The sequence below is a fragment of the Cupressus sempervirens genome, chromosome 10, assembly GCF_028749045.1.
Source record: "Cupressus sempervirens isolate cs-2001-9-10 chromosome 10, ASM2874904v1, whole genome shotgun sequence".
NCBI lineage: Eukaryota > Viridiplantae > Streptophyta > Pinopsida > Cupressales > Cupressaceae > Cupressus > Cupressus sempervirens.
Window position 1 is genome coordinate 532,985,391 of NC_143127.1, and position 16,471 is coordinate 533,001,861.

Below are 16,471 nucleotides of genomic sequence, written 5' to 3' on the forward strand. Positions count from 1 at the left end.
TCGGTGTATGATGATGGCAACACAATCTTCATTTTCTTCCTTAACTCCGGGCATAGTCCTTCAATGAACCATCTCTTTTTCAGCCCATCTACCGGCTTACTTTCCATTTTATTTATTAATTCTTTTAGTTTTCTGGCATATACATGGACTGTTTCATTTTTCCCTTGCTTTGTGGTGTAGATTTCTGCGACAATCTCATTGTTGTCTCACAAGAATTGAAACTCGGTGATAAACTCCTTTTTAACTGTTACGTAAGAAGCTAATTTTTGGGGATCGGCGTCGGCAAACCAATCAATTGCTACACCCCTTAGGGTTGCTGAAAATTGTCGCACTCATTCATCTGTGTCGGTTACGCCATTCGCCGTCCAAATTGTTTCGCATGTCTTACAGTGTCTGATTGGATCGGCCATTCCATCACCATCAAACTTTGGCAATTTTTCTTTTGGTCCAGCCATTACTATTCAAGTTGGAGGTACTTGCTATTTACCCGCATTGTTTTTCACTCCTACGCTGTTTTGCATACCCGCGTTGTTCCTCACACCCACGCTGTTTCGGACAGTCGTCTTATTTCCAACAGCCGCATTACTTGGTGAAAAAGGGTTTTCCTCAAACGAGGTTGTCCATTCCAGAAGTGTATCGCGGACGAAGAGTTCACTCCATGCTCGTGCTCCCTTGGTACTCCAAGTCGTGTGAGTTAATTCCCTTTTGTCTGGATTCTCTTCCCTCGGCATATACAGGTTAAGAAATTCCTCCCTTGTTTCTTCCACCAAATCCAACTGTTGTCGAGTCTCTTCTAACAATTCCTTGGTGCTTTGGTGTCCGTCGGCAATCTACTGAAACCTCCATTTGCGTTTGGCCTATTATGCTAAAATTAAAATTTCTTGTGCGGTGCGTATTTCATTTTTTTCCTTTATCTTATTCCTATCCTTGTTAAGCTGATTCGGCATTATTTTTCATTCCTTTGCCTTTGTTTCAGGTCCATTGGGCAACGATGCCAAATGTTTACCATATGGGATAAATAGTTTAATGCATACAGACAATAGACAAGAACATGTAACACAGTTGGGGTGACTCAACCATCACGCGTCCTTTCGGATGCTAATCTACCCGTCGGCTATTTTATAACTTTATCGACAACATAAACTAACACTAGCAATGAAGATAGTTTAGAGAATGATGAATTCCGCATCAAAGTTTGTTCTTTACATTTTTATAAGCTTGTTGGTCTGAGTGAAATGGTGGAGTAGTTGCGCACAATGAAACAAGTTTTCAGTAGGTGGTGACATATTTGGATTCTAGTCAAGGAGGATTCATTGAGTTGGAAGGTTTTGGAATGGTCAACAATGGAAGACATTCATAAGATATTAATCTTTTCACTGTCTCCCCACCTAGTCAGCGGGAGAATAATATCAAAACAACTTGAACACGTCAACACGGAGGGAAGGAAATTACAGAGCATATCAAGGCAGTTACATGAGAAATAAAAAAGAACATGAAAGTCTGCGAAGGTCAAGCGTGTGTAAGTCAAAGGAGCAAGAGGGGTGACATGGAAGGAATCTCGAAAAGAGAGCGATTAACACTGTGACAAGGTGGAAAAACATGGACTTAGACCAGGCACAAATTTGCCTCATTTAGCGGCAAATAGGATATGCACACAATAGTCAAGCTATCAAGTCTTGATGTGGCATCCACGTAACTCCAGCATTTGAAAGACCATGACACTAAAAGACATAGAATGATCCTATTCGACAACCCGCTTGCCGGATTGATTCCTTGCTATCGAGTGTCTACGGGATTTAGTTAAAAGAAAATAAATACATCAAAAGAAGATGCAAGATTTCTTCCTTGAGGAAGAATCATGACAAGAGTTTTTCAATTACCAAAAAATATATATATATATATATATTTCGTTGTGCGACTATTGTGGGTGGAAGTATCCAGGATAGACTCACAAGCGTCTGGTCAAAGAGGGAATTATATTTCAAGACTAAAATAAGAATTGGGATGTAGTTATAATAAGAATTGCAAACTCAAAGATCGTTGATCAAGTTAAAGACACAAGAAAATATATGCAGTCAGCTACATAATAGAGAGGAATCATTGGATGAAAGGATGGGCTAGGATAGAGTAATATATTAATATTGTTAAAGGTAGAAATATATTAAATGCTATTGAGTAAGGAGTACATATACTATTGTAAATAAAGCTATTATGAAATCACCAAATCCGGAGTATTGATATTAGCATCAAAAGAACGAATCAATAAGTATAAAAGATTGCATCATAGATGATGTGCAAATAAGTATTTTCCTTGAGTATTACATATATCTATTCATTGCAGTCTCTCTCTTATTTTTATTTTTTAATATATACTATAAGAGCTATGTGCTTTGACCTTTTCCTCCGAGAATCTTCTTGTAGGAAAAGCAAGATTGGTATCAGATTCAGAGGGAGTCTGACACTTCTTCAAAGGTAAAGGATCTCAAAAGATTGATGTTCAGAGGGAGTTTGACACATCTCTTTGAAGGAGCAGATAGAGGATATGTTTCACTTGATCTTTGAAGATCTTGGTCATATTAGATTCACAAGGAGTATGACACTTCATCAAAAGCAACTTTGGTTGAGGAGCTCAGATGATTGATATTTAGATGGAGTTTGAGAGTCCTTGTGTGTGATTGTATGACTTTAATGGGCCTATCCCCTGTGTACATAATGAGGTCACTTGTATTTGCAAAAATTATTGAAAGGTGACAATCTTCCAATAACTTAATTTTCTATTATGATGGTGGATATCTTACGATGTCTATGGAGATCATGATAGATTATGCTTTGCATAGTGGATGTTTATACTCATGATATCATATGTGATATCAAACCTTATTGAGTACATGGTGAATATCATATGTTGATATTCTACAAGCCATTACTCAGAGTATTTGGTGAATATCATATGTTGATATTCTAGAGGCCAATACCCATGTGATTTCAAAATGGTGAATATCATGTGTTGATATTCTGTAGGCCGTTATTCAAAGTGTTTGGTGAATATTATATGTTAATATTCTAGAGGCCAATACTCATGCTCTCAAAATGGTGGATATCTTCTGATCAAAGATATCCTTAAAAGTTTTCATTCCTAATATTATCAATGGTGTAATATCTGTCTTATATTTTTCCTCCATAGCTAAGAGGGTGTGTTAATATTTGGCAGCTTCAGTTGGATAAACTCATGATACCAAACTGAAGTTATATATATGTGACATCTATGTGATATATATGTTTGTGTGTGTGTGTGTGGTTAAATGATAAACTATTATATTAATTAATAGACATGTCCCATGAAGGAACATGTCTATCCATATCTCATCCACAATATAAAGAGAGATCGCTGCATTTGGAACACAAATACCAAGAAGGCAGTGCCAATACATTTGCAGCAATCCTCTAAAACTAACAATTAGCAACTTCCACCATGGATTTTTTCCATGCGAAGTCTCAATACTATGCAGTGCTAGGGAGGTTCTCACACAATAGATTGGTCTTGAAACAACTTTTTAAAAGTGACTACGAAATGAGTAGTGCACAGAGAAATAAAAACCAGTTTTTCCTTTGCCTTTGCTTGGTTGCAACCCAGTTACAGTTGGCTCTTAACTTGGAAGAATAAAATGGAGTCTGATGATATTGAAGTGATGCTCCAAAAAGTAATTAGAAGTTAGAACCTTTGAACCATGACTCTGTTCCCTTGAGATTTCATGGCAATGAAATTACCAATATTCAAATTAAAACATAAAATTTCCTTTAATTCAAAATTACGTGCCAGTAATAAAATATTCATCCTTATTGTCTATTTCAAAAAATTATGTTGAGATAGTAAATTACCCTGAGGATATCTCTTAATCCTGAAGATAATGTTCTCCTGAAGAGTCCGTGTACTTCAGAGGCGAAATCCATTATGCAAATACTGCAATATTTCTTATCAATAGCGAAATTCCAGTCTGCCCCTGACTGGAACTCCCAATCTACTCTTACTTGTCCTCCAATTTAATTGCAGGAGGATTCTTTATATATTTAAAAAAAAATTTAATTCCTCAAATTGACATAAGATAAAAAAAAAGAATATATGTGTAAGTGAAATATTTAAATATTAGTTGAATGCTAATGTGGGGATGTAACTTAGCATTTGATTAAAAATAAAATATTAGCTTCTAGGAAGGGACACTACAATAAGAAGAAACTAAGATATGTATATCTAGAATAAAAGGATATATGCAGATTTATAAAACTGTAAAGACAGATTTGAGAAGGGAGAGATGGGTGAAGATCAAATAATAAGAAAAAGGGGCAACAGTTGTTGTCAAACAGATGTATCTTTTCATAACCAAAGGGTGTGACCCTTTCTTAAGGGCATGAACAAATGAAAGGGTGTGACTCCCCATGCTTAAAAGGAGTTATAAAAGAGAAGAACTTCATCTGAGAAGGACATGCAAAGGAGATTAATTTTGGGGATCATTATTTAGTATTATTCTCAATAGCAACAATGAAAGGTGGCGACTCATCCTCTGAAAGGTGGTGACCCATTTATCAAGAAAGTATAAAGGGGAACTCATTCCAATCAGTAAAGGGTCACCTAGCAATCCATAAAGAAAGTCCTTCATCCAGCAGTCATTAATCCCTCGTGATATTAATCAATCAGCCAGGTCAGAAAAACAATTATCGAATTCATATCAATCATCACTCCACCTTGGGATCAAGGAAGCAAACTATTCAGCAATCAAGCATCAATCTATTGAATCAACAATCACCTAATTATAACTAACGAATGCCATAATTTATCAAATCAAAGGAATTTATTTATTCAATCAAAATCAAGCATCAAATTGGAAAACGATATTACAATATAATCTCCCAAATGTTAACTATCATTACCCCAACCGGGTTCCAAATCAGAAATTGTCTCATGGTAGTGAGACTTCAAAATTTCTGTCATGCTCCTGAATAAATATGTCACTGTCCAAGTAAAACACAATCTTCTAACACCCAAGTCTGAAGCAAGAGTTCTGCAATTTTAAGATTAAATCAGGAGTTCCACCACAATATGTTTCCACACTGTCCTAAATCCTCAATGCCCAGTTAACGATATTGATCCAATGATTTTGACTAATCATTGATTAGTCTTGATCATTGAAAGTCAAAGTTATTAATAATAGCTTAAGGGCGGCAGAAAATAACTCATCATGTATTCATCACAAATCGGTAAGCAAGGAATTATTAAATGGCAGCACGTATCCAAAGATATTACCATTCAAAGGATACAAAATGATATTGAATGGGATAAGAGAAGAAATCATTGAAAAGAGAGGACAAGTCATATTTAGAGAGGAGAAGATTATAAATTCAAACCTGCGATCTGGGTGTGAATATTATGTGGCACATATATTACATTAAAATCCTACGCGTGACTGTCTGTATTGAATTATATATGCAGTTCAGAATTATGATATTATGTTGCTGTCCATTTATAGATATATAGACAGACACATGTAAAGGTTACCTGCATAATTCTGATTTAATATATTGCATTGCTGATCTAGGAATATTTCATCATAAGATTTGTTGTGTGAAATTAAAATACCATATGTTTTTTCTGACTAATGTAATCAGCCATGGTAGGGATAATGAGGGGAAGATGGGGGGAAATGTGATGAGGTCATCTTCTAAGCATGAGTATGTGACTGATTCCCATGGGGCCAAAGGGGGACAAAGGGATTGCCTTGGAGCTTAGGAAGGAGGGATTATGTGGGCACCTCATTGCAAATGTTCCTCTTAACCCCTATTATGGTGATTGAATGCATACATTGCATAAAGATAATGATTGTAGGTATGAAAGAAGTAACAAGACTGAGGAAATGATGATAAGACACTATACTAGGTATACCACCTCATATGGATGGTACATGCCATAGGAGGTCAAGGGGGATCATATGCCCATTCTCGGGCCTTGTGTAGGGACAAGGGAGTCACTAGGACACCTCATGTAATCATCCCACCTTATCACTTCTATGATTGAGACATCTTAAATCTGATTCAAGCAATCTATTAATTTGATATGCATTTTCAATAGATGTTTATTTTTAACTCTAGAATATCTAATTATGAATTGTTTTTTATAAATGATTCCTAACTTGCATGCAGGATCTTAATCAAAGAAAAAAGCTATCTCTAACCCCTACTTGCTTTGAATAAAATATTGAAATCTGGGGTAAAATTTGGGTACTCATAATTTGGGGACATTACAGAGAAATAAAATAAATAGAATTTGTTGAGAATACAGAGACTATTCGATTGCAAAATTCAAAGCAAGATCATGATTCCATGACAACATAGATATTTTCATTAGTTTCAACTGGGATAAAGATTATAGCTCCCAATTCAAAAGTATCATTTCTCAAGACCTTATAGCCAGCTTTTCCAACTTGGATACAGGCCCTTTAAGATTCTCAAATGACCATTCCACCACACGAGTCTGCATCCAAGATTTAGTGTGGTGTAGTACGTATGCAATTGATGTCCATTGTTGGAAGAATCAGCATTGTTGGAAGAATCAGCAATAAAAAAAGTAGCTCCAATTTAAATACAACATAACATTCAAGTTTCACTACCAATGTTTGAATTTATACAACTGTTGAGCACTACTCAAACATACACAATGCATATTATCACTGTCCAAAATTGGTAAGGAAAATAGTATTCATTGGATGGGTCAAAGAAAAATGTTTTCTCATCTTCAGCAATAATAGGGACCATTACCAACAAATGAGGGAGGGATGATCTGGTTTTGTCAAGTTTATGCTTATTCACTTGAGGGTAATTGTCATCAAATTGGCAATTGCCCTTTTCTCCTTGGTGTATCTTATTCAAAAACTTATATCTATGATAAATCAGGGGCTTTTTTATTCTGCATTTGGAGGGCCAATCCATTTTGTCGTTTGGTACACTTTGATGATACAAATTTGTCATTTTTATGTCCATTCTCAAGGGCTGTACGGTATTGTTCTTCTCTCCATTTTTGTTTCATTCCTATTGTTTGTAGAAACCTTTCTGGTTTGACAAGAGCAGTAGATTATTGACTGGATTTTGTATCATCAAATCTTGCAGTGGAATTGGACAGATTTTACATTAGAAAATAAAGAAAGTAAAGCTTTTGTATGTACCAATTACATATTCATTTTCTGCATGTACATGGAAGCTTCTTTGCTGAAAGGAGTCTATGTTAGTTTTACAGGACATGGTTTTTGTTGGCATCATAGTGTGCCTTTCCCTTGGTGCATGATAATATTACAGTTAGTTGAAAATGCATAGCATGGGAAGATTAGGAAGGTGATTGAAAAATTAAAAGTGAAATGATAAGCACAAAATTAATAATGGCCAGTGCAGCTCAGATAACTGGAGTGTGCCTCAAAACCTACACCATGCAAAAATCTAGTTTAAGAGATTCTCTGCGCAGATGTGCACAATTGATGCCATGATTTGAGTTGGGTGCATGCAAACTAGAAGTTTGGAGTAGTGGAGTAAAATGCTTATAAAACCCCGACATAACCATTGAAACAGTGTTAATAGAAACAATAGCAAAATTCTACTACATTGTTTTGCTCAAAATCTAGTAAATCATGGCACATTGTTGTTTGCTGCACTTTTCATGACCATGGTGTTAAAAACATTAATCATCTGACACGGGTATCCAAACCTAAGCATGCTTTGGTGGAGAAATAATTGTGCACCAGTGTGTATAAACAAATCACATCGTGAATGTTAGCCATGATCTAACTTGTTGCCAAATGATTTAAAGTTGGTTACATTCTCAGGACCCAGTTGGAGTTCTATTCTGGAGCAAGTTTTAAAGGTTTGCAAGTTTGTTTGTAGATCTGTGTTATTGTGTTTTTCTATGTTTCAATCAAAACAGATCTGGAAATGGAGGATATAGCAATTATCGATGATCTTGTTAGGGTTTTGGATTTTTCCAGAATTCTGATGTGTTGGTGCCAAAGTAACAAGAATCGGAATCAGAATGGAATTGGCGAGGCCGAATCAAATTGTGAATCAGCCATGAATCGGAATCAAATCGGCCATGAATTGGCAAATTAAAAAAACCCTTGAAATTTAGCAACTTATTTCATAAACCCTTTATTGCTGATTCGGTTCACCGATTCACAGAAAATCGTTTGGCTTGAATCGAATTGCCAAATCGTGTGAATCGCCGTGATTCTCAGAACTATGGTTGGTGCTACTGTGTATGGTACAGTTCAAATCTGGATCTCCATGTGTTGGTTAATGGTTTATTCTCTATTTTTGAATTTCTTAGTCATGGTATTAGTGACTTATTTTTATCTGTTTGGTTGATCTACATTTTTTGGTTGCTTGATCTTCTCACTGAGTTTTGTGTTGAATCGAGTTGGATCTTCGGACCTGCTTTTGAATGTGTGGGTGGGTAATTTCATTGGTGGAGAGTCTGTTTGTTTGGACATTAGTCAGCATTTGTTGATGGAAATGCTGGAAGCTACTGAATATATTGTTGAATCTGCTTTCTAGTGCCGAATTTGTTGTTATTATTTTGATCAGATTTTTTTTGTACACTGTTGGATAACACTGGAAAAGAAGCAAACTTAAAAAACCAAGATTTTATTTCGCTGAGATGGTAGGGAAGCTATGACCCTTCTGCAAGTTACAAAGATGTCTGTTCAGAAATAATATTGCAGGGTTTATGGTACAACATTGAATTTTTGAGTGAAGTATTGTGTGACAATCCTCTTAAGGCTACATGCAAGGTTTAGGTATCCAACCTTAACTTTTATTTAGAAGCAAAGAAAAATTGAAAACGTTATTCTGCAGAGTTGTGAATTCACAAAACTATGCTCAAGCTTATTTTTTGATATATGGCCACATGATCTCATTAAAAGTGTGAAGTCACAAAGCAAAAGTTGAAAACTCTTATTCTATAGAACCATGCATTCAGAAAACTTTTTATAAGCTTTTACTCATGTTTTCTAATTTTTATATCTGGCCACACAATCTTATTGAAAATGTGGTGCAATAGGTGCAAATAACCTGTTGATTGTGCAATATGGTTCAAATGCAGAGAGGTGTTGCACAATGATTCAAAAAGACGCTGAATATACAGGGATGATTCACAGCCTATATGAGTTTGGTGTGCACTCTCTATCAGTTCACAAGTGAATAATACTTTACATTTGGATACTTGCGAGGAAGGAGAAACCTTGAAGCACTTTAGCATGGAGCAGGTAAGTGAGGATATTACCTTGTTTATAGATGGTGTGAGTATTCGTTTAGGTTTCCAAAAGTAGCAAGGCATGTAGGGTAGAAGTTGATGCCCAGTTATTAAGAGCAGTTTGCAGGGATATAGACTGCATTAGAACATACAAGTTCAAATATTAATCGGGAACCGGCATGCAACTTTGGTGTCCACGGTTGCACAGGAAGATTGCTCTGTGCAGACACAGGCAAGAGTGCACATATACAATGAAAGTAAAATGATTGGCATATGAAGTCTGACTAGAAATACATGCATGCAGATATAGTAAATATTTAATAATTTCATATACAACTATGTAGATTTGTTTTGGAAGTACAATAGTTGGAGAGTGCATGGGATGCACAGTTTTCAAACATGGCTATGCAGTGGCATCTCAGGTCAAGCATACTTTTTAAGAGGCACAGGAAAGTAGTTGGTTTGTGTGCTATGATTGCAGAGAGAAATTATACTAGGGGTTTTAGACTTTGGCTTATTGCAGCAGTGTATTTATGCATAATGGTGCATTCATGTATCTGAGTTTAAGTTGTGTCTTTTTTTCGCTGGATATAGATGCATGCAGAAATGAGAGAGTTAGTTGCACTGGAGGATAATAGTGACTGCAGTGATGCTGCCGAAACACAATGAGTTTTTCTTTGGCGAGAGGTTGTAGTTTGTCTATGGCAAAAACCTCTTCTAGGTTGTAGAATGTTAATATTAATTGCTTGCAGCATGATGGGTGTTTGTCTCATAATTTCTTTTGCCCGTTAGATTGCTCTCTTTTAATTCGTGATGATGGTTTTCATTTTCCTGATATGCATGAATTTGTTTTGTACTTGGCTTTTAATTTTAAGTTCTTTTCTTTAGTTGGTTTGTTCAAGCAAGCACCCTATGTGAGAGGAGTTCCCCATGGATGTTTGCTATCATTATTAGGGGTTGCAGAGTTTAGCATCCATAGATTTTTTCATGTGGAATTATGAGGGTGGGATATATACTAAATTTGTTGGGAGAATGTTGGCACCTAAAATAATCCATGTAGACAAAGTACGTATTATTTTGGAGATACTAATAGATATTTACTTAACTAACTGGAGAGTAACGATAGACACACAATTAATTAGGTGCAACTATGCAAGTAAGGCAATGCAAAGTTTGCTAAAGTACACATAGGAGCTAGTTACATGTGGCATTGTGCATGTGATCGTAAAATAGGAAGGGTTTGCATAGTTATATGCATACTTCCTATGCATTTGAGAGGGATTGAGGGTTAAGACTACTTCTTATAAGCCAGAGGGCAGGGAAAGAGTGTTTCAGCTGCCCCCTTGCCCTTTGGGAGGCCATTGTATGTAAACATTATTGTAATGTCAAGAAGCTTTTGTGCATTCATGTGTTCAGTTATTGTATTGCATGTATGCTTGTAGTTGCAGATCTGCACATTTGACCTCCATGGAAAGAAGAGCATTGGATTCCAAATCGACATGTACCTCAGGTGAGACTGTCATTTGGGGTTGTTGCCAATGGGAAACCAGTGCTTAGATGTTTAATGTTTGACCAGCAGGGTTGCAGGTGAAGAGAATAACCCGGATAACAATTTTCATAATCAAATCTGAGACTGCAAGCGATTTTTTCATTTTGCAATGTTTACTCCATACTCAAATGATTTCTTATTTATAAATGTAAGAGATGAATCATAAGTTTATAACTGAAGAATATGTAATTTATGTGGTCATTTTTTCGAAGATGCAATGATGAAACATTAACAGATAAATGGATTATTACTGTGTTTGAGAATGTTTTACTTTACATTTTTTATTATGGTCTAGGATTGTTTCTTGGATCTTATAAGGTAGTATTCTTTGCAGCGACTTACAGGAGGTTCTCTGCTTTCAAGAGACAGAGAGTTCATTGTCTTCTACAGGGGAAAAGATTTTCTTCCTTCTATCGGTGCCGTATTAGAGGAAAAGAAAGCAATGGAAAAGGTTCTTCAAAAGAAGTATGAAATTGAACAGTTCAAAGAAATCTCACCAATTCTTTCCCATGATGAAGCTGTGCCAGTTGAATCAAATATTGAATCTCAGTTTGCTAGAGCTGGAAATCGATGGATCCATAGTGAAGAGCAGAGGAAGATAAGAGAAGCAGAATCCAGAGTCAAGAAGTTTGTAGCAGCTAGAAAACTTGATAGCAAAGTGAAATTGGTATGTTTACAAAAATATCCACCAAAAAATCCAATTACTCTAGACAGTTTATTTTATCACATTTCTGCTTGTTCTTTTCCTCTTCCATTGCATAGCTTTTTCTGTCTACCAAATGCATATCCATCTCATTAAAGAAACAAGGTAGTGATATTTGGAAGACATATTGATCCCGTCTATATTTAAGACAAGATGCCTTCCTTTCACTTTCAATCTTGTTGACTTTAACTCAGGTTTTTTTGAAGCCTTACAAAGGCTTTGTTTGATATACAGCTTGCAAAAATGAATTTAACATCACATTTTTGAATGATTTAATAGTATTATACAATTTTCATGCAGATTGAATCTAAAGAAACAATCTAATTGGTCACTCTAAATTTATAGGCCTTAAGGAAGAACAATGAAGTAGAGAACAAAATAGATGATATGGGAATGGTTTTAGATCCTGCCAACAAAGATACAATAACTGAAGAAGAAAGATTCATGTTACGCAAACTTGGGTTGAGAATGAAGCCTTTCTTACTTCTGGGTAAGATTTATTTCTTTAGAGAAAATTTGATAGTAGAACTATTGCAATTTTTTGGCCCCTCTCAAGCTTTCATGCATTATCTTATTTAATATATATTTTAGGTCGACGAGGAGTCTTTGATGGTGTGATAGAAAACATGCACTTGCACTGGAAATACCGGGACCTAGTAAAAATAATTTCTAAAGAAAAGAGCATTGCACAAGTTACTGACACAGCTAGAATGTTGGCTAATGAAAGCGGGGGAATATTAGTTGCAGTGGAAACAGTGTCCAAAGGTCATGCCATAATTGTATATCGTGGGAAGAATTATCGACGTCCTACTGTGCTGAGGCCAAAGAGCCTATTGACCAAGAATGCAGCATACAAACGTTCAATTGATATTCAACGACGTGAGGTGCTTCCATATATAATCATTTAATCTGGATTGGAATGAATTCCTTTCTTTTTTTTGAATTGACATACAATCTCCTTGTTTATTTTCTTATACTTTCATTGTGTTTCTGTGAAAACATTTGCAGTCTCTGAATCTTGGCACTTTACAACTGGAGAGAAGCATAGAACAGATGAAATCCCACCTTGTACGTTTGGAACTCACCAGTGACTCTAGTGGCATTTTTTTGTTTATATGCATTTTAATTATATAGAACATATGAATATCGTTCATTGTTTCAATAGAGTTTATTTAAAGTTGTATACCACCTTGTTTTAGTGCCAACCATTGTGTATGTGCACATAGATGTGTATAGATGTTATGTACACCCATATATCTTGATCTTATTGCATAGGATTATTAGAATCATATTTTTTTGGCCCATATTTCCAATTTTTGATGACTCTTCAGATCCTATAGAGAAAAGAGGAAGACAGAGAAGATACAAGTGAGCTGTTGACTAAAGAATTGGATGCTTGTGCTGCATACCTCTCTGAAGTCGAGGATAGAATATCCATGCAGTCAACTGAAAAATTAGTTTGTGCATCCTCTACAAGAGATGAAGAAATTGCAGTGCATTTGACCAAAGAGTTGAATTCTATAGATCCTGAGAACTCAACGGTCAGAAATTAAAATTTGAATAGTTTCTAGAAAGTCACAGTTATGTACAATTGAATAATTCCAGCTGTGACATATAAGATGTACTGTGAATGCTAACTATGCTTTTGTTTTTTGTTGTTAGAGTGAACATGATGCAACTTACCTTGACCATTCTGACAGCGACAGTGAAAAGGAAGATAGTTTGTCCATTTTGCAGATAGGAAAATTTGCAACTGACTCACAGAAAACAAATACTGATGCTTTAAAGCACAATAATATAAAAAGCAAAATGCCTGAAATTTTTCATCGAGCAGAGCCTCTCTCAAATAAGCAAAGGCTTGTACTAAGGAGGCAAGCTCTACAGATGGAAAAGATAGCCCGATTTCATGTTGGTAAGATTTTGGTGCTCTTATTCTTGAAATAAGTAATTACTATTGCTTACATATTTAATAGGGAGACATCAGAAATAGCTTGTCCAGAAACTTGGTGCTAATTCTACAATTAAACTGATCATACTGTCACTGCAGGAAAGAGTAATGTTTTATCTGGCCTTGCCAAGTCTATCCGTTCGTACTTTGAAAAACACGCACTTGTAATAGTTGCAGTGAAGGGTCGTGCCAGGGGAACTTCCATTCAAGAGATTGCATTCAAACTTGAGGTTTTTGCAAGGATGACTTCTTACACCATTGCTTGATTTTATTTAAAATTTGAGCATGCAAGGCCATTTAGTGCATGTATGATGAAACAATTTGGATGCTCTGTTTTCAGGAAGCTACAGGAGGAGTTTTGGTGTCCCAGGAGCCAGCCAAGCTTATATTGTATCGGGGCTGGCCAGAAGGTGAAGAGAATCCTTCTTATGATAAGGAGAGAAAAGAATCTCAAGATATTGCACCTGAGTTGATGACTGCAATTCGGAAAGAATGCGGTCTTTAGTGTAGAAGATAATTTCAAAAATTGGGAAAAATTTTCACCAAAGTGTCATTCACTTTGAAAAAGGATTTAATATATAAGGATTACTGATTCAGAATATAATCTTCAGTTAAATTCTCAAGCGTGTGCAGTAAAATATGCTTAAGAAGGTTCAGTTGAATCCTTCGTTCAATGACTCAATTGTGAAGATTGTGGTCTCTCTACATGTCAAACCATCAATATCTTAATTCGAGGGGCAGTTTTTTGAAAGACCGAATTCCTTGAAATATGCAAGTATGTGCTGATGTATTAGTCACTGGGTTTATTAGTGTTATTTTTTGTTTTCTTTTTCCTTTATCTTTTGGGTTTGTTATCTGTTTTGGCAGTATGTAATACAGTTTTAAATGTTCCTTCGCTGCCAATTAATATTTGGGATGCAGTCCTCCTTTGCATCAACTAATACAGTACACAGTTCTTCTGTGCCATTGTCCATTCCATTGGAAATCCAGGCCAGACAGTGTTATGAGAGCACAAATATTTTTATGAAGCTATTAAAGATGTTGGAACTCTCTATAAAGTAGAAGTAAGATATACAATATTTAGGAAAACAAGACAAATTGTTTCAGGTGAATTAACTCTCTATAAATTTAATCCAAACTAACTCAGCTATGGATTAAATGCATAATTCTACTTCAAACCCTTATACCTCAACAAGGGAATTGAAATCACCAAACCAGAAACCCTCACAAAGACAATAAAAAAGAAATAAACAATTTAATGATCAATTCTCATTATGGGAGCCATATATATAATCTCCATTGTGCAACTTAGTTTCAACTACACATCTTTATCTTAAAAGCCTTTTTGTTTTATGTTTAGGCACATAATATAATTTATTAATTTTCTTTTGGCTCCCAAAAATGACCTTTTAGACCATATCATGATATTCTGACACATGAGGTCATTGTTTCTTGTGCCCAAGATTTAAAACTTTTTAACTCGGTTCCAACGAGCTATGACACTAAGGTTGCCAACATACAATACTTGCAAAAATAACAACCTCAACATATTTAGTTGAATAATAATGATAATTCGTCTGTCTTGCTAAAATGATTAAAGAAGTATTAGAATCATAATTAGACAACACGAGTGACCCTGACAAAAAAATAAAATGAATGAATTTGACGAGGTGACTTACCAGAAATAGACGCTCCCTCAAAGATTCTTGGAGCCCAAATTAGAAGCCAATTTTTTTTTTTTAAATTATCACTCAACTCCTCTAACTCAACAGAGCTAGTCAAAACCAACCGTTGACTTGTTAAAAATAGTAAGTCACTAAAAAAGGAGTCAAAATCAACCATAGGCCTCTAGAAAGCCTAGTAACTCCACAATTGAGGCCTTCAAATTCCTCTGCCAACTCATAAGGGCCGTGATGAAAAACTAACCAAACCAATTGCAGGAACTTGCTAAAAATGGGGACATTACAGTCCTCCCTCCCTAAGATTGCTTGTCCCCAAGCAACCTTGGAGCAAAACGAACATCATAGTCCACCTGGATCCTAAAGGTAAAACCATGTGATATCCTTGTTGTGCACAATCAACTCTTGTAACACTAACACCCAAATAACTGGCATCAATAACAAAATCATCTAAAAACCAACTATAGGTGATAATGGAAAAAATAACTCATCGAAACTCAACCCACCTGAAATGCCAACTTTGTCAACACCTGGGTGCCCACTAAATTGACACTCACACCCAATTGCTTTGCGGAGATGGTAACAACCATAGGTACCTAAAACACTACCACCAACACTAACCTCTACCAAATTTTCTTGGGTGTGTGGGTACTGCAAGTGATATAACTTACAACTGCTAATCCCATTTGCAAAAGATGGTGCTAATCCATCCCATAATGGATGGTATGAAACTGGAGCCAACCCACACTGATGTGAAACCAAATCCTCTACTAGTGGGTCCAAAAGCAAAATAATGAGCACAACTCACTTTGCAATGCCTATAAAAAGCTTTAATCTTTGTTAATGACTCATTAGTACCAAACTAGGAATCATGAGATGATTCCAATCTTTGACTCTGAGCTAGTGATCACGTATCTTGGGCAATCCTCTTAGCAAACTCGCCCACACAATCCTTGCAAGGAAGCATCATAGAAAAGGTCACTACAATCATTCTCACCAACCTCTGAATATTGCGAGAGCCCCATATAAGAGTACCCTAAGTTGCCTGATATAGTCCCTCTTGCAAATCTACACACTTCAATAGATACTCCATGAAGGACTTTGTGTAGTAGAAATTATATGTGTAAGTGTCAATCTGCTCTCTTGCAATACACAACTAATCCCTCTGAAATCACGACACAACCAACTATTCAGTGCTATCAGTTGTGTGAGATGAAATAACAGATTTGTTCTCAACAGAAGGAAGCAAATCTCTATGAGAGCACATCCCCACATCAAGTGTTATCTTGCCCAAGTCCTGTGAATAAGA

At 35.9% G+C, this 16,471-nt stretch overlaps 1 protein-coding gene and 1 long non-coding RNA gene across 2 annotated transcripts in view; both read left to right on the forward strand.

Moving 5' to 3' along the window:
- The window catches only part of LOC149534991 (uncharacterized), a 29,589-nt gene extending 20,326 nt beyond the window's left edge, over window positions 1-9,263 (forward strand). Inside the window, exon 2 of the long non-coding RNA XR_016356660.1 lies at window positions 9,134-9,263. This is a non-coding gene — a long non-coding RNA (uncharacterized LOC149534991). The remainder of the gene's footprint in view (window positions 1-9,133) is intronic.
- Window positions 1-14,234, forward strand: part of LOC149534990 (CRM-domain containing factor CFM2, chloroplastic-like) — a 75,716-nt gene extending 61,482 nt beyond the window's left edge. The window contains exons 4-11 of the mRNA XM_089803005.1: window positions 11,167-11,499; window positions 11,881-12,025; window positions 12,127-12,419; window positions 12,544-12,603; window positions 12,876-13,076; window positions 13,198-13,447; window positions 13,583-13,713; window positions 13,824-14,234. Of these exons, the coding sequence (XP_089659131.1) occupies window positions 11,167-11,499; window positions 11,881-12,025; window positions 12,127-12,419; window positions 12,544-12,603; window positions 12,876-13,076; window positions 13,198-13,447; window positions 13,583-13,713; window positions 13,824-13,988 (1,578 nt within the window). The 3' untranslated portion in view covers window positions 13,989-14,234. The remainder of the gene's footprint in view (window positions 1-11,166; window positions 11,500-11,880; window positions 12,026-12,126; window positions 12,420-12,543; window positions 12,604-12,875; window positions 13,077-13,197; window positions 13,448-13,582; window positions 13,714-13,823) is intronic.
- Window positions 14,235-16,471: the final 2,237 nt, after the last annotated feature.